We start from the raw sequence: 22,140 nt of genomic DNA, 5'->3' as shown, positions 1-22,140 counted from the left end.
TACATTTTGAAGATGAATCTCTATTCTTATCTTTTAAGGAGTTGAAACTAAAACAGTAGGATCCAGAACTGATTTTGTGAAAAGGACCGAAGCTGGAGAGGAGAAGAGGAAAGGGTTACAAGTAGTGATCGTGTGCACGTGAGGTTCATTCAATTTCAGTGTCCCACATAGCAGACCCTTCCCATCTGTCAACTCCACACACGCATGCAAGAAGACTTATGTACGCGTTGCGTGTATGCATTACATTATTCATTACTGCAATCAAAATCAGAGTAACATCAGATCTGTCAACTTACAAAGTCCCTAGTCTAGATTGTTTCGAAATAATGCAAAGCTATTAGGCGGAGTAATCTGAATAGATAGGAAGAGATATATAGAAATATTAATACACAAATGAGATGTCTATCATACGACACAATCGTGTTGGAACATCTCCATGGTTAGGGGGTGACCCTGAGTCGGATTGACTACAAGCTAGTCAATCATGTGCTTGGGTCGAAAATCTATTTAACAAATTAAGGGTCAGAATTTTGACAAAAACACTTGTGATTTTACTAGTTGTTGCATTTCTTAACACGTTTAAGGTCACCGATTCTTTTGGCATCCACCGATTCAATATTTATGATGGTATTAAGTTGTTTACAAAAATTAATAATTACCACGAAAAACATTTTTTTGTTTGGAGGCCCAAAAAAGTTAAAATCGACTCTGGGTCATAGGAGTGGACACTTTACCCGATATCCGAAGTGGCACCCGAACCCGATCCGAAAAACCCGAACCGAAATCCGAACCGAAGTAGCAAAATACCCGAACGGGTATTGAATAAGAAGAGATTGGATACCCGAACCCGAACGGATAATACCCGAACCCGAATGGATATCCGAAGATAACCGAACATATGTATAATTAACCTTATATTTCTAGTTTACATCTCTCATTTTATATAAAATATTTATATTGATACTACACATACTTTAAGTTCATATGATATACATACAATTACGGAAAAAATGATTTGCTACTTACTTAAAATGCATGTCAAGTTTTTTATTACAAAAATTAACAAAAAGTTACATCTAAATTTTTTTTAAAAATAACTAAATTAATACATTTTTAGTTTTAAAATGTTATGTCCAAATCTATTAACCATTCAATCTATTAAAAATAAAAAAGTAGTTAACTGAAAATTATATTTTTAAATACAAGAAACTTGAGAAATGAAAATTTTAATTTTTTTTTTCAAAATCTAAATATCCGAACCCGATCCGAAATAACCGAATCCGAACAAAAAATACCCGAACCCGACCCGAATTACAGAAATACCCGAACGGGTTCTACACCTCTATACCAAAATACCCGAAAATTCGAAATACCCGACCCGAACCCGAACGGGTACCCGAACGCCCACCCCTACTGGGTCAATCCTGAAATTTTCAAAGTTATAAATAATTTAATTGAAAATTAATACAAATTTGTTGTAATAGTTTGGAGGGTTTATTATGTTTATATAAATTAGTTCTTACAATCTTGAGGGTCGTACAATATTTCACTTGCACTTGCATGTGCACATGAACGATCATGCACATGGTCCCAAGAAAACGGAGATGATTGTATTATGGGGGGGGGGGGCTAGAAATATAGACGTGGACATAGCACACGTGTATGTACGCTCGCAAGATCGTAATCTCATATTATTATTATGAATGTGAGAGAGAAAGAGAGCGTGGAAACAACTCAGCCAAGAAAAAGACGTAATGTGTCTTTTTATATGTATAAGAGACATGCATGCATGGGCTTTACTTCACCCACCCTCCTCTCGTTTAAAACACGGCCGTATACGGCTGTTTTTGAATATTGTGAATTGTCGATATTAATAGAGTTATTAACACTCTAGGAAACTTTATAAACTAATTTGGGTGAACAAGATCAACACTACTCAGCCGATGCATAGAGAAAGTAACATTAATTTAGCATTTCTACAGTGGCATTTACTTTAGAATCTTAGATTATGTTTAAGGTTTTGTGGAAGCATCTGACTAAGTTTAGTTGAGTAGACCCTAGAGCGGACGAATTATCTGCAATTATACCACACATATTAAACATACAAACCAGTACTGATACAAACTCAACCCTTAATGACCAAATGGTCCACGCATTTGCGCACAATAGAACAAAACTTAGGTTATAACAATATACACATGTATCCATATATCTAAAACCATTGCTCCACTACGCATGATTAAACAATGGCTTAGTTGTCTACATATATAAAGGCCCGGCATACTTAGTTGTAATATGATAAGATCGATACTGGACTTAAAGCATAGCTCTTTTATTTCTTAATAAATGTGATTAAGCCCCCTTTAAATTGCTGACAACATATTGCGAATGATCCATGAAGAATGGTGCAGCCACTTGTTGCAAAACTGTTCACATCCCAATGTTATATGGTCCCTCTCAATTTCGTTTATAATCATAATTAATATAAATAGCTTTCAGACGCTGAAGAAAGAAGTCAAGTTTTGATTGGTTATGGGAATAAATCCATTTAATTGCAATCTTTTACAACGTTATCCGCTAGTCACTACTGACTACTACTGTCTCTACTATACATACAACAATACTGTTTGAAGAGAAATCTACCCATCCAATAGTTTGTCGTTGAAATAATAATTATCAATAATGTGAGACGAATTTTATTAATCTATTAGAATTATTTGTTGGTTGGGCTGTGGAGGTAAAACTTATAACGTGGACCGACTCATAGTCTTCCGAATTTGCTATCCACTTATGGATGTGTTTTGGTCAATACGGTTGCCTTGCTTGTCGTATATGTATGACCAATTAATTACCCATTAATTATTCCTTGTATTATTTGATCAGCCTAGCAACAACAATTTATACAATTAGCATTCACATGTTTCCAAGACACAACATCATGTAGCTACCATCACCATTGTCCATATATAATAAAACTTAATTCACATGCATATTTGAATATTCTTTTGAGAAAATATTTTAAAATTCAGATATGATCAACCAATGCCCTAGGTAATTTTGTCCGAGTATACCATGGTGCGTTTGTTTCTATATTATCCGCGTTACTAATATAAATCCATAACTAATGTCTCACACGTGTGCATACGAGGACTGATCGTATATCAAGCGTGAGAGAGTTGGTCATGTCTTTTTTCGTTGAGAAAAAAAAAGAAAAAAAGAAAATTTATTTTTCATCCAATTTATCTATAAAAGCACATCGTCTCATGTTGTTTTAATCCACAGATCATTTCTCTAACTAAATATCTCTCTCTCTCTAGTTTTGTTTTGATACCGTATACGTACGAAGACGACCGTTCGTGTGCAAAAAGATGAGGTGCAGAGCGCTTCACGTAGGAAGAAGAAAGAGAGTGATGGTTAATGTGAGCTCGAGGAAGCTCATGAGCCGTCTCCGTCGGATGGTTGCTCCAGAAACGAGTTTTTCTGATGAATTTGACGGTGACACACTTTATCGTCTCACGGCTGATCACATTTTGCTCCTCCAAGCAAGAGTCCAACTTCTTCGTCGTATTTCTTCTCTATATGGTCTATAGATCGAAGATCCATAGCCACATATATATGCGTGTGTCTAAAATAACCGAAGCAACGGTATAATTATGGAATAAACGTCTATTTTCTCTATTTATTTCTTCAACTAAACATCGTAGTAAGTCGTATATTATGATGCCGAAGCTATAATTTAATGTAATGATGTGGATTTATGTTTGTGTTTATTTGATTGTGAGCAATCTTTTTACATGCATGCAGCTTCGACAATATTTTATAGAACGCCGCTACACAATATATTTTATATTAATTCGCATTTGGTGTATATCCAGATTTGATTAAACGTCCGACTAATTAAAAGATGAGCATTTGGTAAATCGTTTCATACAAACTCTACACAAGTAAAACACTCGAACAGAAAGCCAAGTCGTTTACACATGACATGAAGTTTGCGACACAACTCCTTTCTTCATATAGTTAATAATACATAGGTAATTATGAGGGTTGGTTGTTATAATCGAATTGACTGAAGGGTATGTAATCTGTGTATGACACATATGGATGTATATGTGGTCCAATGGGTCAATCTTTTTTTTGTCAACTTTGTAATATTGAAAGCCTGAATATTACAATAGCCAAGTAGTGTGCCAGGATATTAATAATCCTGATTTGTGATCCTCGCACGGTTTGCTAACTGATCAACATTACATGTAAGAGACCTTTTTTTTTGAACAACATGTAAGAGACCTAGGAATATATCTAAATGGGTGAATCTTATTCTATGTTAGAGCACCTGCAATGGTGTTACCCAAAGATGAGTTCTTAGAAAAAATATATTTTTGATTTTTTAAAGATTTTTTTTTTTTAGATTTAAAAAAAAATATCAACCAATCACGGGTCGCCACATATCGTTGATATGGGGATTCGCAAATAGTGCAAGAATTCACTAAAAAAAGAATCCTTATTTAAAGATCCTTACCTTTTGATGAGGTTCACTAATTATTTAGTTATATCTCTGATCAAAAAATTTGAAGGCATTTACCAACCAGTCTACAACACTAATAGCTATATAGTCAAATAAATAAGACCTCAACACTACTCCATGTCACGGTCTTTATTTAATTGAACATATGATATTTTGTTTTTTTATGAAGCATCTATATACATATATATGAGAGACTCCAGCAATTAATTAAATGTGCTGCACGAGTGTCATATCCTAATTTTAAGCTTGGTTCGAAGTCTTCCCCATATTATAAAAATATAAGCATGTTATTTTAATAGTAAATACAATTATTTTAAACTGAAAATAATATAGTACAAAATGAGAAAATGACCAAAATGTTGCTGTTGTTTGTGTTTAAAGTCAAAGATAGATTAATGATTAACTTTCCTTCCACATGCAATTGGTGTTATGATTAGAGGGGAAAACATTTTAAAATATAGAAAAAATGGGAAGGTATAGGTAAGTGTACGAATTTTGTTGGCTTCTATATATAAACCATAAGAACATCTCCAATAATACAACATTTTGAAGAAAAAACATCAAAGATTTAAGAGAAATTTTGTTTCAATGATATATTATTTTAAAGGAAAAATAAGAATACAAATAGTAACACATCAAATTTAAGAGAATGCTATTTACAATTTCATTTTGATATTAAACGTTTTAATTACAAATTGCTTTTTAGTTTCTTACCTAATTTTGTTTATAACTAAAAATATTAAATATATGTGTCTTATACTTTAACAAAATTATTAATACTTTCATCAATACAATTATAAACTCATATAAATCACTGTATATTCTATTAAAAACTAAACTTATATCAATAATAAAACTAAAATAAAATTATTATTGAGTAAATTTTGTTAGTTTTTAAAATAAAAAAGCATTACTGAAATTTAATAATAGATGTTGATAAATAGTATATTTGGGAAAATGAGGCGAACCATTAAAATAAAACTTTTTTGAATTTACATCATTTTTAAAGAATGTGAATTAACCATTGAAAATGCAATAGTTGAATTTTTCCCTCTTGTTTTTGTGTGTTTTTTTTTCATGTGAGGAGGAAACATTTTGACTCTCTAAAAATCCCAACATTTTACTTTCCACTGTCCAACATATGTTAACCTTCTCTACATTTCAAATATTTTAATTTCCAAAAAATCTCTTTTTTTATTACGATGGAGAGGGGTAGGCCTAGAGAGAGGGATGAATACATTTTTGAATCTAATTCGCAATATAAAAATATATGCATGGGCTTTGTTTTGATAATTAATCACTAATTCTAATTTATTTTTGTTATTAATCAGAAATATTCTCAAAAATAAAATATTTGACGCTTTTCATTTTGACCTTATATTTTCCTATTCAACAATCAAACAAAAATAGAGACAATCAATTTGAGTAATGCACAACCAATATCTCATTTTACGCTGCTCACAACGGGTTCTTCCGCTACCGAGCTCCAAAGGATTTTCCACGACATTCGCGTGTTGAGTAGTTCCCTTTTATCAGTTTCCTTTGCTTTTACTCCTCGTGAGAATAATGTATGTGCAGATAGCCTAGCCAAGACTGCTCTGCAACTGCTTGTAAACTCTTCTCCTCCTTTAAAGTGACTCTGGTTCCTTTAATCTATGAATGCATGTTTGATAAAAAAAAAAAGTAAACATAGAAAGGAGGAAGCAGTGGGCTGACTAGTGAGAAGGAAGTAGGCTTCTAAAGAGCATTACGGGCCCATGCACGTGTCTATGGGCGGCTGTTTTATGCTGCTTCGTCGGCTGGCGCGTGCTACATAATTCCTAAATCATACTCCTTAGAAAACTACCTGCCTAATAATTTTCATCTATTTACGAAGAAAATGATCGTATAGTCTGTAAATACTAGGTTAGTTACAATCTCGCATCATAAATTTACACACGGCGTTAAAAAGATGTTCTACACAGTTTTTAATATATGAAAAAAATTTCTAAAATAAAAAGCAATGTGCTAAGAACGATTGGTTACCACTTGCCGCAAACCAATTATTCATGTCATAACTTTTCGGACACAACTACCTTCAAATTCAAAGTCTAAAGAATCTCAAATGCAATATAAATCGGTTAATAACGGCTTAACAGAATATCCAAAACATGAAAATTATTTTTTAAACTGTATATTAAACACATGAATGATTATTAATTAAGCCATATATTTTTAATGAGCTGAGATTGCGCCAAATGGAAGTCACACGTTTTTTTCACAGAAAAATAAAACTGTAGTTTTAAAATTTGTTTCAGATTTTAATTCTACCGATCTGTTCCATAAGTCTTTTTTTCACTTTTTTTGGGGGCTTATGCAACTTTGTAGTTTCATTTTAACTAATGAATATTTACCATTTAGCAAAAAAAAAAAAAACTGTACATTAATCCAGTTATTATATACTACTATTATTATACCTTCTAATGTAATAAGACATGATTTTGAGAAAAGTTGGTTGTCATTCATCTTTTAAAGTTTATGTATTTTTTGCTTAATTAAATTGTGATTAGAAAAATAATTTAAATGAGAATTCGGCTTAGAAATATTAATTTTAAATAAAATTTTGATTTTTTTAAATTAGGTAACGTGATAACTCGCTCCCATATCAAGTCGTCGCATTTTTGGCACCTATTTTCTCTCCATGTCCTTTCTCTACTAAAAACAATCATCGATTTGAAACTTAATTTTAAAAAATATTAGTATCAAAACAAACAAGTGGATACGTGCATTGGTAAAAATCAAGATATTATTCACACACCATACAGAAAGAAATGATCCAAGTATGAAGTCAACCCAATTGAATATAAATAGACGTCCATCGAAGCCATGTGCAGACTAATGACACGTATTTAAGTTGGATCACCTTTTTTCTTGATAGTAGGTCCATTGCATGAAAAGTCTTGAGAGTTCACCACATTTCCCGGGCTCATGCTCATTCGTGAAAAGCATGGGATTCAAACTCGTGGTAAATATCTTAAATAATTTAACGTTAGAATGATATACTGTTATTATCGTCAAGTCACCAACACTTCTGTTGTAATCATGGTCCGTTCTCAAAGCTGGTAGAAATATAATAACATACAACTTTGAAAGTCCATGTGATATAACCATATGTTGGACTAAACTACCGTTTTATGGCCATGGGTTTGTGAATAGAGTGTACATATAAGATATGGAAAATGGTTATGAGTCTAAAAAGGGACCAAAATAATTGAAGCTTAAATGATGGTGAGTATAAATGGAATTTAGGGTTGGAGAGAAAGTGGGGTATATTAAGCCATGTGCGTCCATGTGGTATGTCTTTCTCTCTTAGGCCCACTCTTTACTTCTCTTCTTTTTTCCTTTGATCTATTAAATGACTCCACACTCTCACTTCCTCTATTAATTCTCCACTTCATCAATCTAATCTCTCTCCCTCTCTCTCTCTCTCTCTCTCTCTCTCTCTCATTCCTTCCTAGCTAGGGTTTCAGCTTCAGACACAGTCGAGCTATTTGCATATTCAAAAACAGAAACAAGCGTAAGGTAAGTATTTATTGCTTACATTAAGGTATGACCGGTCATAATCAAAAGTATGTCAAATGAAATATTCCGACGAAGCTAGGTGCAGTATAGAGGATAAATCCTTTAATATGCTGATGAATTCATTATTATACAATATAGCATCCATTAATTTTTGTTTAAATATATTAGGATGAACACGTATAACATGGTAAAGCAAGAATTTATCAAGAAATGGATAACGACTCTCCACATGTTAGATTCTTCCGTTGAACACCCCCTGAACGTAACCGAGAGGAAAAACGCGATAAGACTATCATCGGACATAGCGATGGCAGCCACAAGAAGCGGCGCAACCATATGGAGCCGTGCTCTCATCTCTAGGACCAGAAAGTACACGACAACCTGCAAACCCGTGGCTCATAGAATACTCAAGAAAGCTCGGAACCGGATGAAGAATCGTTGTACTACTATTACACGAAATGGAATTTTTGGGGCGAAAATGAGAGTGAGAAAACGTACGGAATTGCTCAAGAGTCTAGTACCAGGAGGCGAGTTGATATACGACAAAGACTACTTGATAAGAGAGACACTTGATTACATTGTTTACCTCCAAGCACAAGTGGACGTAATGCGAACCGTTGCAGCCATCGATTCAGTCACCAGAGACTTATCGTAAAACACGTAATTGTTTTATGTGCATGCATTTCGCACACTTGTAGTTATGAAGTAATGATTAAGATGTAAGTCCATGTACATAAATAGGATAACACTATCTACAGCTTCCGAAGTGTACTTGTTTAAATTTATGGCTAATCTCAAAAATATTTTGAAGGCCCTTGAATCCTGTAGAATCATTTTACAAGATATGGTAAACCAATAGTACTAACGGATATTGTTTAGGTCATATAATTAAACTTACCGATCCGAAAATTCTACATCTAACATCTCGTTTAAATATTCCTTTTTTTTAAACAAACCAGACTTCGTACATATAATTTGTATGAAAAGTCTCGTACATATATGTATTCATCACAATTAAATTTTGTAAATATATAAACTTCTAGACTGGGCATTAATTATCAAATGAATATAATCCATACATTATAAATTATATATTAATTGAGTTATGTATGCATATATATAGAATTATTTATTTCACAATATGTAATAGATTGGTGGGGATGACCTCCCGAACAATTAATAAGATATCAATCTAGAAAACTAGAATCCTAATATTGTGTTAGGACCTGCAAACAAAGGGACGGTTCCAAGTAAACAATACTTTTGAGGCGTAGACCTGCCAAACAAAATTGATCTTGGCCATGATCTATTGAAACGTTGGTCGCTACCAGAAACCAGATGTTTGCAAACTTTTCCATTAATATACTGTAGCAGTTAAAAAATGGTTTAATTATGTTATCTTAAACTATGAAGAATACTATAAATGATTTTACAACCGAATCTATTTTACGAAGATTCACGTCTGACTCCACCACGTGATTAACTGTTTTATGAGCACAATGTTTGACGACACTTCTTGCTTCGAGATTATTTGTATTCTATAATTTTGTCTTTTCTGTAACTCGAAACTCAGTAAAAACACTAATGAATGTAACTCGAAACTCGGTAAAACACTAATGAACATTTAATGGAACCACTGAAGTTGGTTTATTTAATATATACACTCACTTTAATAATTAGGCTTATAATGGGCCTAATGAATGGGTTATGTTCGGCCTATTATGGTTGCTGTTTTTCTTATACAGCTCAAAATGACATTAGAACGGGCCTAATGTGAAGCCCAATCGATTAAGATGTAACAAATTTATTGGTCTATCCATTTCGATCATACTCGATATTCGATATAAAGAAACTAGCATTGAGATTTGGAGTTATGATGTTTTATAGTTGGTACACAAATTCTGTTCAGGTTGGCACAAGTGTACTCGAGTGGTTTTGTATCGGCCAGTTAGATTCATTGACCCTAAATAAATTTGCTTTAGGGTAAATTGACGACATCTTGATATGCTTAATTTGTCACTAATTGTTAACCTGTCAATATGATTTTTATAATACATACTCTCTTTCCGTCGGCACACACATACAAATCTCTTGGCAGTTGGCATTTAAAGTAAGACTCACATGCTCAAATGATAACCTCTTTAATTAAACCCGCCTTTGATTTGATCAACACGCGATTTTGATTATTGATTACTAAACCTTTACTGAATATATGATTGATTAGTGTTTAAAGATACTAGTCTTTGATTAAAAAAAGTATCGACATATTGTCCCTTTTCCTTGTTTGTTAAAGCTAAGAGCCTTAAGACCCATTGCATGCTTATGTATGATTAGTCCCTCTTATCTATCTATAGAATGTCGTTTCCTTATTAATAATTATGATTTTCAATTAGATATATGATCATCATTATACTTCTTTTTTTCGTTCATCCAGAAAATTTTATTATCCATCTCTCCTTAGATCTGAAGTATTCTCGGCCAGAGCCGGCCTTGAAAACCAATGTCCCAATTTTAACTTGTTTAAATCACTTACCTTTCAGTATATGAGCTTTATTCTTCTACTTTCAAATCAATAGTGGAGACTAACTATAGCTTATTTCTGTGTTTTCTAAAATATGTTTAATTTAGATTATTTTTTGGGTCATTTAGCGATTTCATTAGAATTGAACATGAATGATTATAAAACTGGAGGAAATAGGTAAAAATTCCCATAAACTAAGCTAGCAGAATACAATAATTTTTCAGAGACAAAACTCTAAACTAGTAAAGCAGACAAAATTACAAAGACAATCTGATAAAACACAAAGCCATAAAAGTTTATGACTACTTATTTTCAAATTTTTACATCAAATAAATATTCTGGGATTCAACTCCAGCTATAGACCACTTATGAAAGCGTGACAAGTGGCAAAGAGGTCTAGATATTATATATAAATATATGATTGTTGTTATGTGATTAGGTTGAACCTATGGTTTCAATTTAAAGATATATGAAAAGAGATGCAAGAGGGTCCAATCCAGTGTTGTCAATAATTTTGGTTCCATAATGGTTCGCAAGTTAGCATCTAATGTATATTCATTTCCTCTACGTTAAATTCAATTAGGTAAAATGGTTAACGTAACTGACACCACATCAAATCTTTACTCCTTTTCAATAAATACACAAAGTATTTTCAAGTAAGCATAGAATATATCATGAATAATGACGTAGTTAGACTTGTCATCTTATAATACATGGTTAACTTCGATTCATATATAACCTGAATAAAAGCAATTGTATATCCAGGTTATCCATGTTTTATTTGATCAGCTACTATTTATTTTTGATCGGAAACCAACTTCTTAAAAGTTAAAACTAAGCGATATTAGGATTTCGTGCTTTGACACGAAATAATGGAATATTCTAATCCATTTTAGTTTTGCTAGTACTAAAAGTAAATTAGTTGAATAAAGCTCAATTTTGCATAAATTTGCTATCAACATTTTTTCGTGTAGAATAGAATGGCTTAACACTATTATGCTTATCAATCAAACAAAAATTAGTACTAGATAAAACGACATTATTACAGTTATCCAATTCCCCATTTTGACAGAAAGTTGAGACTACCCCTCCATATCCTTTGTGATATAAAGAAAGAAAATATGTTTCAATAATAATCACTTTGATCATGGCCCAAATCATTCCCACCCATGGAAATGATGTTCATCATCAAACTTTTTTTTTAATAAAAAAGAATACTAATAATAAGGCAGACCCACATCAAACAAAAAAATTAAACTAACTAATAATTTCCTTCTTTCATAGCAATAAGCAAATAACATAAATATTTGATCAATCAACATTCTCAAAGTCACAATCTTTGAACTAAAATAAACACTATGGAACTAGCATTAACATCAACAGATCATCATCTTCAGTTGAGCAATAATCCATCGCCTTCGGAGGCACATCCAGACAGTATGGACTTTCTATCTCGAGAATGGTGTAATTTTGCGGTTCAATCGCTTCAGCCTGACCATTACGACCGTTCCATTGTCCCCGTAGAGACATCGATCGCCAAGTTTCAAGGCGACTCAAGTCCTGTTTCTTGTTCTGTAAGTAACCAGATATCGTTTTGTTTATACGTGATTCTTTCTTCAAGTTGTTTTGGTTAGTGTTTAATTAATGAAGAATATTGTGAAAGTAGAAGATGGATAAGAGTCTGAAGATGGACGATCCAGATTTTAAGCCCTCGATGCCTTCATGGAAAACAAATGATGTCAAGGTAAACATATTATGTTGGAACTTATAATGTCCTTTCTAGAAAATTCATATAACAATAGGAAAATTATTACAGGACATTCATATTTCTCAACATATCATTTATTTTTAAAAATGTTTACAGTTTCTGTTTAGTGTTATTTGGACTGATCAGTGACGACTATTTGGTTGGAAACATATAGAAACTGAACAAATTTGTATGATAAAACTGACATAGAGGATTAACAGAAAGAAACTTCAAAGATTATGTTATATTGACAATATTTCTGTTGAATGATGTGAACAGTCATGGATATGGATGCAACAAGCAATGCACCCGGAACTGAGCTACGAAGGCTTCTTCCGCAAGAAACTTGTAAAACCCTATTTAACTATTGCATTTAATTTGAGTTTAAAAAACATATCGTTTCTCTAAATCAAACAACTACGGAACTGTAGAAACTTCCATGGAAGATTACGCCGTCGATAAAGAAATGGTGGAAAGAGATTAAAGCGAAACGAAAGGAAGAAGTGAGGCTACAGAGAGCTGAAGTCCACGCCGCCGTTTCGTTAGCCGGTCTGGCCGCCGCTCTTGCCGCCGTAGCTTCCGAGAAAGCTGAAAAGGACGGTGGTAATAATCGACCAAACACGAAAGAGGCAGCCGTGGCGTCTGCGGCCGCTGTGGTGGCAGCGCAGTGTGCTCAGATGGCAGAGACAATGGGAGCAAACAGAGACCAGCTCAGTACAATGATTGGTTCGGCCATGACTGGGACAAGTGTCAGTGAGATACTCGCTCTCACTGCCTCAGCTACAACTTGTAAGAAGAAGGTTTAGGGCTTTGTTATATGTGTTTCTAGAAGGAAGTTCTGTTTCTAAGTCTTTTTTTTTTTTGGGTAAACAAGCTTTGAAAGGTGCTGCGACGCTAAAAGCAAGAAGAAGTTGCAATATCAATAGATTGAGCGGCTCTGCGCCTGTGTTACCTATTGAAGAATCTTCTGAGTTGCCTCCTGAATTTGACAAGAACAGATACCTTCTTTCTCAAGGAACCGATCTCTTTGTTGAGACACCAGATGGTACAAAAATCCTTTATCTTTGATAGTTTACTCTTCTGTTTGATGGAGAAACTAAATAGATATGGCTATGTTTGGATTGGAGCAGGGGATTTCAAAGCTAGGACAGTGTCTATAGTCTTAAAAAAGGAAGGGAAGGTCTGAATTTTGCTCTAATACTCATATCTATTAACCAATAATGGTCATTAATCAATGATATTGGGTTTGTTTTCCACAGGTGATTCTTAAAATGAAGAAACATAACTTACTCAGGACTAAGAAAGAATGTAATGACCTAGCTTCTTAATCCTTGTGTTTTAACCTAACTTAATCTTCAGGCTAAGGTTTCAAAACATTGAGTTTTTTTTTGTTTGTGTTGTGTGCTAATTAGGTGTTGTGACAAATGTTCATGTGGAACTTTATAAAGACTCGGAGAGCGAAGACAACAACATAGAAGACACTTGTTATCTCATTGTCCTGAAGACGAACAGAGGAGCTATGAAACTAGACATGGCTGATGATTACGGTCGTTACAAGACATGGATCACAACGATCCAACACATGCTCACTCTCTCCTCTTCTTCCTTCCGTACAAAATACGATCTCACTTTCTACAACAAAAACTGAATTGTTTTTTCACACTTGTTCTTCAATTTCTATATTTAATTTGCATATTATTTTGCCTCCTCCTTTGTTGTTATAATATAATGAATAAGAACTTGAGAACTTACTAACATTTACACCAAAAAAAAAAAAAAAAAACTTGAGAACTTACGTTCGTTAGGCTCCACAAACATCAGCTAGCTTTCTAAGTAAAGTAACATGAGATTTGAGAAGCATGACATGCTGAATTGACTTGAGGATCAAGGCTTCCTCCTCTTCTACTTCTTCACAACCTGGTATTGTCCTACGAAGAATCCCTAGGTTTCTTCGCATACAAGTTTCAAGAAACCTCGGTTTCCCCTTTCGTCCCCTACGATCATGGTGCTTGACCTTCTTGCATTTCACCACCTTCATCATATCTTACACTCATATTTAGATACAAGGCGTTATATATAAAGAAATAGTTAGGATGGCGAGGATTTGGAACATAACAAGTTGTCCGGAACAGACAACAGGAGACAAGGAACCCATATCAAGGCCATAGCCACTGAACCTGTCCCTGACAATCAGTCCTTTAGTGTTCAATGTATCTGTCTGTGGTCCTCATGTCTTGACTCTTGCATTATGCCATTATTGTTTTAAAAATTTCAGAATTGTTTCATCTGGTAAGTCCGTAATATATATGAGTTAGATTGAAAAAGGAAATGGGCGGAGTGATGACAAGAATATGACAAGAATACAGGCTTCACGTTAACTCAATTAAGCCCATCTGTTGGATATGGGCCCTGATTAGCATTACGGCCCGGGAGTTCACTCGGTCCAACCACGAAGACAAAGCCCAAGAAAGAAGCGTGGCCCATAACAAGCTCGGTCACTTCAAGACAACTGACTCACCAACTCGCCAGACAACCTGACACACGCCGTCGAATGTCAGGTCGAAATTCCTATTACGGCGTCGAACCTAGCCACCAACAACTCCGTCGAACACGGTGGCAAGTCAGGAAGCAATGATGACGAGCCAACAACTCCTCACGCCGTGTCTATAAAAGAAAGTTCAAAGTTAAGAGAAAGACACTGAAAAATACCAGAAGAAACTAGAGTGAGAATAGAGAGAAAAATAGCTTTGACGACGAGTTAGTCTTAGGATGACGAGTTCCTTCTTTGTATTTCATTTCGGTTTTTTGCTTACACTTCATTAAACAAAAATTTTGGCTCCATTTAATCTCATTTAATATCTGATTACTGTATTCTAAACTTCCATCACCGGATTTAGGATTCAACACTATCATCACTTGAGATATTTCAAAAGCCTTCATAAATTAATTCAATTTCGTCATGCCTCAAGTAATTTGTTTCTTCTCGAAGCGGATAACACAAAAATTTGCCAAGGAAGAAGAATTTATTGGCCAAGTTTCCGATGATGATTTGCCTCTTCAAAGAATACCAGTTAATGGCCGAGGAGGAAGTTGTGTCTACACGAAGGACACGTTGATGAGTTTGTGAGGAGCCATGCGTGGGCGTGGCTAACGTTAAGCTGGGATGTAAACAGTTAGAGAAAATTCCAAGAGAGCATGAGCCACTGGAGTTGACACTGAGAGGTCCTTGCTTTTGTTAATCAAAACGACAAAAAATAATGTTAATGCATATTCAGTTGGGTTTTTGTTTTGTTGGGTTTAGAAAATGCCAAGTCAAATGAGAAAGTTAGACTAGATAGAAGATAACTGGAAAATTTCAATTTTACCACAAATTTGATACCACTTTTCAAATTTACCATTAAGGAATGATTATTTTCACAAATACATTAAATTTGTGATAAAATAACACTAAGCTAATTTTTTAAAATATTTATAGAATATTTATAAACTCAATCCCAACTCCTTAATACTAAACCTTAAACAATAATCACTAAAGCATAAATCCAAATGTGAGTATATTTTTTTATTTGTGGTATTTTTGAAAATAATACTTAACTTGTGATATTTCTAACAATTTCTCATTACCTTTGGAGAAATTTTAAACTGGGAGATAAAAGTTGACTTTTAACAAAAATTGGAAAGAGATATATTTAGAAAGTTTGGATTACATGTCCAATTCAAATTGGCTTGGTCAATTTAGATTCATAAAATACTGAGTCCATTAATCAAAAATTTAAATTAATTGTAAAACTAATTTAATAAAATTATCTTAGATGAATGAATCTTGTTTGAGTTTTATCTAATGATTATACATGATATTAGCAATGAAATATGAGATATTCAGATTCAAAGCAAACACAATATAGAAAACATAGAACTCTACCACTCAAAAAACAATTTGTTAAAATCTTATTAAGCATATACTCCATCCGCTCCTTAAAATTACATATTCTAGTAGAAAAAATTTGTTTCAAAAAGATCCATATTTTATATTTTCAATGCATATTTTATTAATTAATTGCAAAATTTAAAAAACTTAATTGCACTAGTTAAATTTTTATTGGCTTAAAATTATAAAAAAAAATAAACACAAAAAACCATGCAAATTTAACGTGTTTTATTAAGATGTGTGAAAAATCTAGAATATATAACTTTAAGGAACATAGTGAGTATAATATTGATTGGAGACCAATAATAAAAACATTTTTAGATAAAATCATAATCTTAATCAGAAAACACGTTTTTGATGAAGTATTTAACATAAATTGTTTATTTAATGTTAATAGAAAATATTTTAGCAAAAAAAAAAAACATAACATGCTTTTTTTTTTACAAAAAAAATGTATTTTCCAACGCTTCATTCCATCATCAGAACTTTCCAGTATATCAAGTTTTTCATTTGTATCAATGCAACCTAGTTTCTTAAACCTCTAAACGTGTGTTATTGTCAACATTAATCTACGGCTTCGACTGGTGACACATAGTATTAGAGTTGAGTTACAATAAAATGTACGATTTGATGTAACTTGTAGTAAAAACTATGTGGTAGAAACTGTAGATTTATGTGGTGAGTTCGCAGTAAAAATGTGAGTTATTATTTTATTAATATTATTTGATTGGTAACATTTTTGATGTATAAGTCGCAGTATATATTATTTTAAAATATAAATAATATTTTAATAATAAAATAAATAAATCAAAATTAACTAAGGATGTTGAAATTTGTGTACATGAATTTTTAATTACCAAACAATATTAAAAAATAAAAATTAATAGAAAAAATTAATTGACTATTTAATTGGAACTTATACAAATATTTTATTTACATAACTTTTTAATCACCAAAGAAAATTAACAACTAAAGTTATAGATTTTTTTAACTAATTAAAATGAAAATGTGATTTTAGAAAAGCTTTTTTGGTAAATTAGAGAAAAACTTTGGCTAACTAGTATATAACCATAATAAATTGTTAAGTATATTGTATTAAATAATATAAACTAAACGTAAAGGCTACGTGTTATTGTAATTTTTCTAAATTGTTAATATTCAAAAGGTAGTGGGTAGTTAATTGACAAACTCAAACTTTTCTTTAACTCAAATCTTAATACATGAGCTTTTTGTTGATGTAGATTTTAGATTTGAGTTATCATTTTTACAAAGGCTATAACTCAAAATTGTAACTCAATTATAATCAACTATAACTCAAACACAACTTCAAAATCTTAAAACTAATTCATGATTGGTAACATTTTTGATTTATATGCTTAACTCAACCTAAATCAAGTGTACTACATGTTACCAATCAAAGCCGTAACATCACATTCTTAGTCATTGTCTTTTTGAGGTAAAAAAACCAAAGCCAAAGAAAATCTAATCTGATTCGAAGTAAGATGAACCTTACAAAAGAATGAAGAAAAAGTCAAGTGACATCGTGTGACAAATCATAAATCAAAAGTTTTTCAATTTTCATCATAGATGGTTCAAACTTTGACAGAAATATAAATTTGGTTGAAGAATCATTTTCTTAAGTTGAGATCTATCGTATCTGAGCTTTTAAAGCATCAACAGTGTTCAAAAACCATATCAATTTTTTTTTTTAAATAAAATTTTAAAACTAAATAGAAAACCAATAATTTTGTGACATTTGTTGATTGGGTTTTTCAAACCCTTTTAATTGTATCTTCTAGGAAAGACGGTATTTCTAGATCTTATGCACTCTTGTTTTTGTATTTTTCTAAAAAAAAATTATTTTCAAAAAACTTTTAACAACTTCTCATGCTCGTAGTCCTTAGCAATACATCCATGCATGCCAAAAGTACCTCTTATTTCCTTAATGGAGTATTGAGATAAACTCTAATGTTCAATAATGTATTCTATTTAATATTTAGTTTTCATAGACCATCTCCAATGGCTTATTCTATTTTTTACTCTAAAATAGAGTAACTCTATAATAGAGTTTAAATTTACTTCAATGATACTCTATTTTAGAGTAGAAAATAGAGTGATAAACAAAAAAAAAAAACAAATTACTCTATATTTGGAGTAAACCTATTTTTCAGTCTATTATAGAGTGAGAAATAGAATATCATTGAAGCATTTTTTACTCTAAATTCTATTTTAGAGTGAAAAATAGAGTGAGATTGGAGATGCTCTTAGAAAATTATGGAAAATTGTTTGGTTAATGTACGTAGAAATGAATTGAATGGTTTTATCTTTCCAAAATAAGCCTCATGATCTTATTCTACTCAACCATATATTTTTCTTTAAAATCTGACTTAACAAAAGTTTACCAGATTAAATAACGAAACATTTTGACCAGTCTTTTTATATAGGAAAATGAGAGTTTTGAGAGAGTGGAGTGAGAGAGGGAGGGATTATTCGTTTACATATTATTCAAACATACAAGAGCTTTGCGGATACACCAGCTCATCAATGGTTGGAGTTTTTTGGATTAGTTGAAATTTGATGTCATTAATGTGCGGGTTACTCTATGCATTATGCAAAAATGCAATTATTCCCATAACGTGACACGACCCACATGCTCTCCCACATTTCATTATTATAAGCTTGTCTTCATTAAGCTCATGTTACTCTTGAAGAATTTATAAACGGATCATTTGTTGACAAACAGGAAAACTATACTATTAATTTTGCAATAAAGATAAAATTTGATATGAAAAGTTGAAAACAGAGAGAAAAAGCTAACTTGTGGTGAATGAAGAGGAGAGAATGTCTTTCTTTTAGTTTAAAACGAAACGCGCGAATTTAGGCGATTGGTTTGTCGGTCTGGAAGAAACCTCTCTGGCCACAACGTTCCTTCTCTTCTTTTACCTTTTTATTTTTATTTTTGAAAATTAGAAAGTCAATTAAATTGTCACCATCAAATATTATTACAAGTTCCTCCACGGTCAAAAGAATCATTCTTTTCCATTTTTAGTTTGCAATAAATAATCGCCAATTTGTTTGCTGTTTTTGTAATTAAAAAAAAAACATTTTCAAATAAATTTCTCCATTCTTTAATGTAGGCCTGGATCAACTATTATTCTCAGACAAGTTTTCTTCATTGATGATCTTTCCTCCAAAAGTTTTATTGTTAAATTCTTTCTAAATGCCGGTGATGATCATCATCTGTGCATGACAAAATTAAAGAACAACAACCCGAGAAATAAAAAAAAATTCCCTTTTTCAATCATTTGAATTTCTTCCAAATTTGTTACTTTTACATAACTTTGAATCCATCGAGCTGATTTTGCGAACTGGGTTCCTCTCAAAATTTCGAATTGGTGAATCCAATTGTGTCCATGGTGATGATCGGTTAAGGGTTTTGAATCGGATCAAGATTTCACCTTTATACCGTAAAACGATGAGGTTTCTGAGCCTCGTCGGAAACTCATTCGGTTGCTCCGCGTCCGGCGAACGATTAGTATCTGCAGCCCGAGACGGCGATTTACAAGAAGCCAAGGCTCTTCTTGATTACAACCCGAGACTCGCTCGCTACTCCACCTTCGGCGTTCGTAACTCTCCTCTCCATTACTCCGCCGCTCAAGGCCACCACGAGGTAACCAGAAGGAAAACAATCTTTACCATCTCAAAGTTTGTGACTTTACATTGTCTGTTGTCTGTGTGCACAGATAGTTTCTCTGTTGGTGGAATCAGGTGTTGATATTAATCTCCGGAACTACCGTGGACAGGTAATAACTCTCTTGTTTCCTCTTTTTACATTTGTCTTTATCGATCATTAACATGAGTACAAGGGATGTTTGGAAACAGACGGCTTTGATGCAAGCTTGTCAACATGGTCATTGGGAGGTTGTTCTGACTCTCATTCTCTTTGGTGCTAATGTAAGCTTTTCCCTCAAACTCTTCAAGAGATTGAGATAATTGTTTGTTTCTTGATTATTCTGGTTTATATAGATTCACAGATCGGATTACATAAACGGTGGTACTGCGCTGCATCTCGCGGCTCTTAATGGTCACCCTCGGTGTATCAGGATACTGCTTTCTGAGTATATTCCAAGTGTTCCCAATTGCTGGAGCTTGTTGAAGAGTAACAAAACCTCTGTTTCCGGATTTGATCGAAGGTTATAAAAGTGTTTTGAAAAGCTTATGGCTTCAGAAGCTGACTTGATTAGCTGAAGATGTTGTTTTTTTGAAATGGTGTTGTAGTGTTCTTCAAGAGGTGATAAACAGAGCAGCGGATGGAGGAATCACACCTCTTCATGTGGCGGCTTTGAACGGACACATAGAGACGGTGCAGTTACTCTTGGATTTGGGAGCTTCTGTTACTCAGGTCACCGTGGAAGATGGAACCACAATAGATCTTATAGGTTATTATCAACATTACCCAATTGATGCTAACATTCTTTAAGAGAGAAACTTAACTCTTAAGTTTGTTGTTTCTCTTTGGCTCTTTGGTTTTTATATTAAAGGTGCTGGGAGTACAGCTTTACATTATGCTTCATGTGGAGGAAACATTCAGTGTTGCCAGGTATATATACTTTGCTTAAGACTCAGATATGAACTCATTTGACATTTGTTTTTTTTTTTATCAGCTTTTGATCGGCAAGGGTGCCCCTTTGGCTGCCATAAACTCTAACGGGTTAGAAGATCTTCTCTCTTTTTCTCTGCCTATAATAACAATACGGCCAATGTATTTATTCTTCTTGGTTGTATTGGTTTTAGATGGACGCCATTGATGGTTGCTCGCTCATGGCACCGGGACTGGCTCGAAGAAACCCTGAACCCAACCACAGAGCAGCAGCCACAAAGCCATCCACCAAAAGTCCCTTCTCCTTTCCTCTGCCTTCCTCTAATGAGCATTGTCAAGATCGCTCAGTAAGTTAAAACCTTTCACCTAAACTGAATATTATCCAAACAATCTCTAAGATGTTCGTTTGTGGATTTCAGAGAATGCGGCTGGCGAGAAAACGACTGTCTAACTCCATGTCGTGACCCTTGCGCAGTTTGTTTGGAAAGAAAATGCACTGTATCCGCAGATGGATGTGGTCACGAGTTCTGCACGAACTGTGCATTATACCTAAGCACAACAACCAACACATCCTCAAAGACGACATCACAAGCCACACCAGGCTCAGTCCCATGCCCTCTCTGTCGCTACGGCATTGCTTCTTTCACCAGACTTCCGGAAACAACAGCAATAACAACAACAGTGACATCATCGAGAACAAGCATCTCATTGTCCTTCTGCACTTGCTCTTCCTCCTCTGATGTATTAGACACAGCTCTTCTTACCACCAACACTCAGTACAGCTGTAATAAACCGGTGGTTTCAAGAACCGGTTCTAGAATCTCACAATCCGTTGGTTCATCATCGTCATTTCGGTCACTTAGCTGCCATAGGTTTCCTCCGAGTCTCTGCCTCGGTGGCTCGGATGTTGATGAACCGCAGAGACGGTTAATGAATGGATCGTATTCAAGATCCGGTTTAGGGTTCAGGCGGTCGGCGTCTCAGGTTGAAGGAAAACGTTCTTGGTTTTCTGCGTTTAACCATTGTGTTACAGCCGGTGGAACTGCGTGCTAACGCAAACGCTATTTTTTCCTTTTTTTTTTGACAAATCTTTACTCCTATTTTTAAGGAGAAGAAAATGTGCTAATTGGTTCTGTGAATGGTGGTGTGGTTATTATTTATTTTGTAACAATTGAAAATGTTGTAATAAATATAATTAATTTGGCTTTGCCGTTTACATTGAAATGGTGTGTATATGATGTGAGTACAGTGCATT

At 33.5% G+C, this 22,140-nt stretch overlaps 5 protein-coding genes across 6 annotated transcripts; 4 read left to right on the top strand and 1 right to left on the bottom strand.

The window, feature by feature from the left end:
* The first annotated feature begins 3,263 nt into the window (after positions 1–3,263).
* Positions 3,264–3,822, top strand: LOC103845213. The gene has a single exon (XM_009122046.3). It carries the CDS (start codon positions 3,369–3,371, stop codon positions 3,588–3,590), a length of 222 nt encoding a protein of 73 aa, XP_009120294.1. The 5' UTR covers positions 3,264–3,368; the 3' UTR covers positions 3,591–3,822.
* A 4,088-nt stretch (positions 3,823–7,910) lies between these two features.
* On the top strand, positions 7,911–8,904 carry LOC103845212 (transcription factor IBH1-like 1). The gene is made up of 2 exons (XM_009122045.3): positions 7,911–8,089; positions 8,258–8,904. Exon 2 carries the CDS (start codon positions 8,259–8,261, stop codon positions 8,742–8,744), a length of 486 nt encoding a protein of 161 aa, XP_009120293.1. The 5' UTR covers positions 7,911–8,089; position 8,258; the 3' UTR covers positions 8,745–8,904.
* Positions 8,905–11,849: 2,945 nt separating this feature from the next.
* Positions 11,850–17,114, bottom strand: LOC103845211. 2 transcript variants are annotated; one of them, XM_009122044.3, is made up of 2 exons: positions 14,154–17,114; positions 11,850–12,328 (listed from the first exon to the last, which is right to left on the bottom strand). In XM_009122044.3, exon 1 carries the CDS (start codon positions 14,396–14,398, stop codon positions 14,159–14,161), a length of 240 nt encoding a protein of 79 aa, XP_009120292.2. In that variant the 5' UTR covers positions 14,399–17,114; the 3' UTR covers positions 11,850–12,328; positions 14,154–14,158. The 2 variants fall into 2 exon arrangements, with proteins under 2 accessions (XP_009120292.2, XP_018510930.1); XM_018655414.2 differs by lacking the exon at positions 11,850–12,328 and adding an exon at positions 13,756–13,989.
* Positions 11,920–14,114, top strand: LOC103845210 (VAN3-binding protein). The gene is made up of 8 exons (XM_009122043.3): positions 11,920–12,184; positions 12,277–12,354; positions 12,637–12,705; positions 12,789–13,146; positions 13,232–13,402; positions 13,488–13,537; positions 13,617–13,665; positions 13,770–14,114. Exons 1-8 carry the CDS (start codon positions 11,969–11,971, stop codon positions 14,003–14,005), a joined length of 1,227 nt encoding a protein of 408 aa, XP_009120291.1. The 5' UTR covers positions 11,920–11,968; the 3' UTR covers positions 14,006–14,114.
* Positions 17,115–18,386: 1,272 nt separating the features above from the next.
* Positions 18,387–22,121, top strand: LOC103845209 (E3 ubiquitin-protein ligase XBAT32). Its single transcript, XM_009122042.3, has 9 exons — positions 18,387–19,955; positions 20,029–20,088; positions 20,168–20,239; positions 20,312–20,478; positions 20,564–20,724; positions 20,827–20,885; positions 20,950–20,996; positions 21,080–21,232; positions 21,305–22,121. The coding sequence occupies exons 1-9, from the start codon at positions 19,761–19,763 to the stop codon at positions 21,936–21,938; spliced, it is 1,548 nt and encodes a 515-aa protein (XP_009120290.1). The 5' UTR covers positions 18,387–19,760; the 3' UTR covers positions 21,939–22,121.
* The last annotated feature ends 19 nt before the right edge of the window (positions 22,122–22,140 follow it).

Source organism: Brassica rapa, chromosome A10, assembly GCF_000309985.2.
Source record: "Brassica rapa cultivar Chiifu-401-42 chromosome A10, CAAS_Brap_v3.01, whole genome shotgun sequence".
In the NCBI taxonomy this organism is placed as follows: Eukaryota; Viridiplantae; Streptophyta; class Magnoliopsida; order Brassicales; family Brassicaceae; genus Brassica; species Brassica rapa.
The sequence above is the reverse complement of the archived record's forward strand: the minus strand, read 5'-3'. Positions and strand labels throughout refer to the sequence as shown.

Bases quoted from the DNA above. Each gene is read 5' to 3' on its own strand.
- LOC103845213 (XM_009122046.3), top strand. From the start codon at position 3,369: ATGAGGTGCAGAGCGCTTCACGTAGGAAGAAGAAAGAGAGTGATGGTT.
- LOC103845212 (XM_009122045.3), top strand. From the start codon at position 8,259: ATGAACACGTATAACATGGTAAAGCAAGAATTTATCAAGAAATGGATA.
- LOC103845210 (XM_009122043.3), top strand. From the start codon at position 11,969: ATGGAACTAGCATTAACATCAACAGATCATCATCTTCAGTTGAGCAAT. The intron at 12,706-12,788 runs GTAAAACCCTAT...ACGGAACTGTAG, and splicing joins GCTTCTTCCGCAAGAAACTT to AAACTTCCATGGAAGATTAC. The intron at 13,403-13,487 runs GTACAAAAATCC...GGATTGGAGCAG, and splicing joins CTTTGTTGAGACACCAGATG to GGGATTTCAAAGCTAGGACA.
- LOC103845211 (XM_009122044.3), bottom strand. From the start codon at position 14,398: ATGATGAAGGTGGTGAAATGCAAGAAGGTCAAGCACCATGATCGTAGG.
- LOC103845209 (XM_009122042.3), top strand. From the start codon at position 19,761: ATGAGGTTTCTGAGCCTCGTCGGAAACTCATTCGGTTGCTCCGCGTCC. The intron at 20,240-20,311 runs GTAAGCTTTTCC...TGGTTTATATAG, and splicing joins TCATTCTCTTTGGTGCTAAT to ATTCACAGATCGGATTACAT. The intron at 20,725-20,826 runs GTTATTATCAAC...TTTATATTAAAG, and splicing joins AACCACAATAGATCTTATAG to GTGCTGGGAGTACAGCTTTA.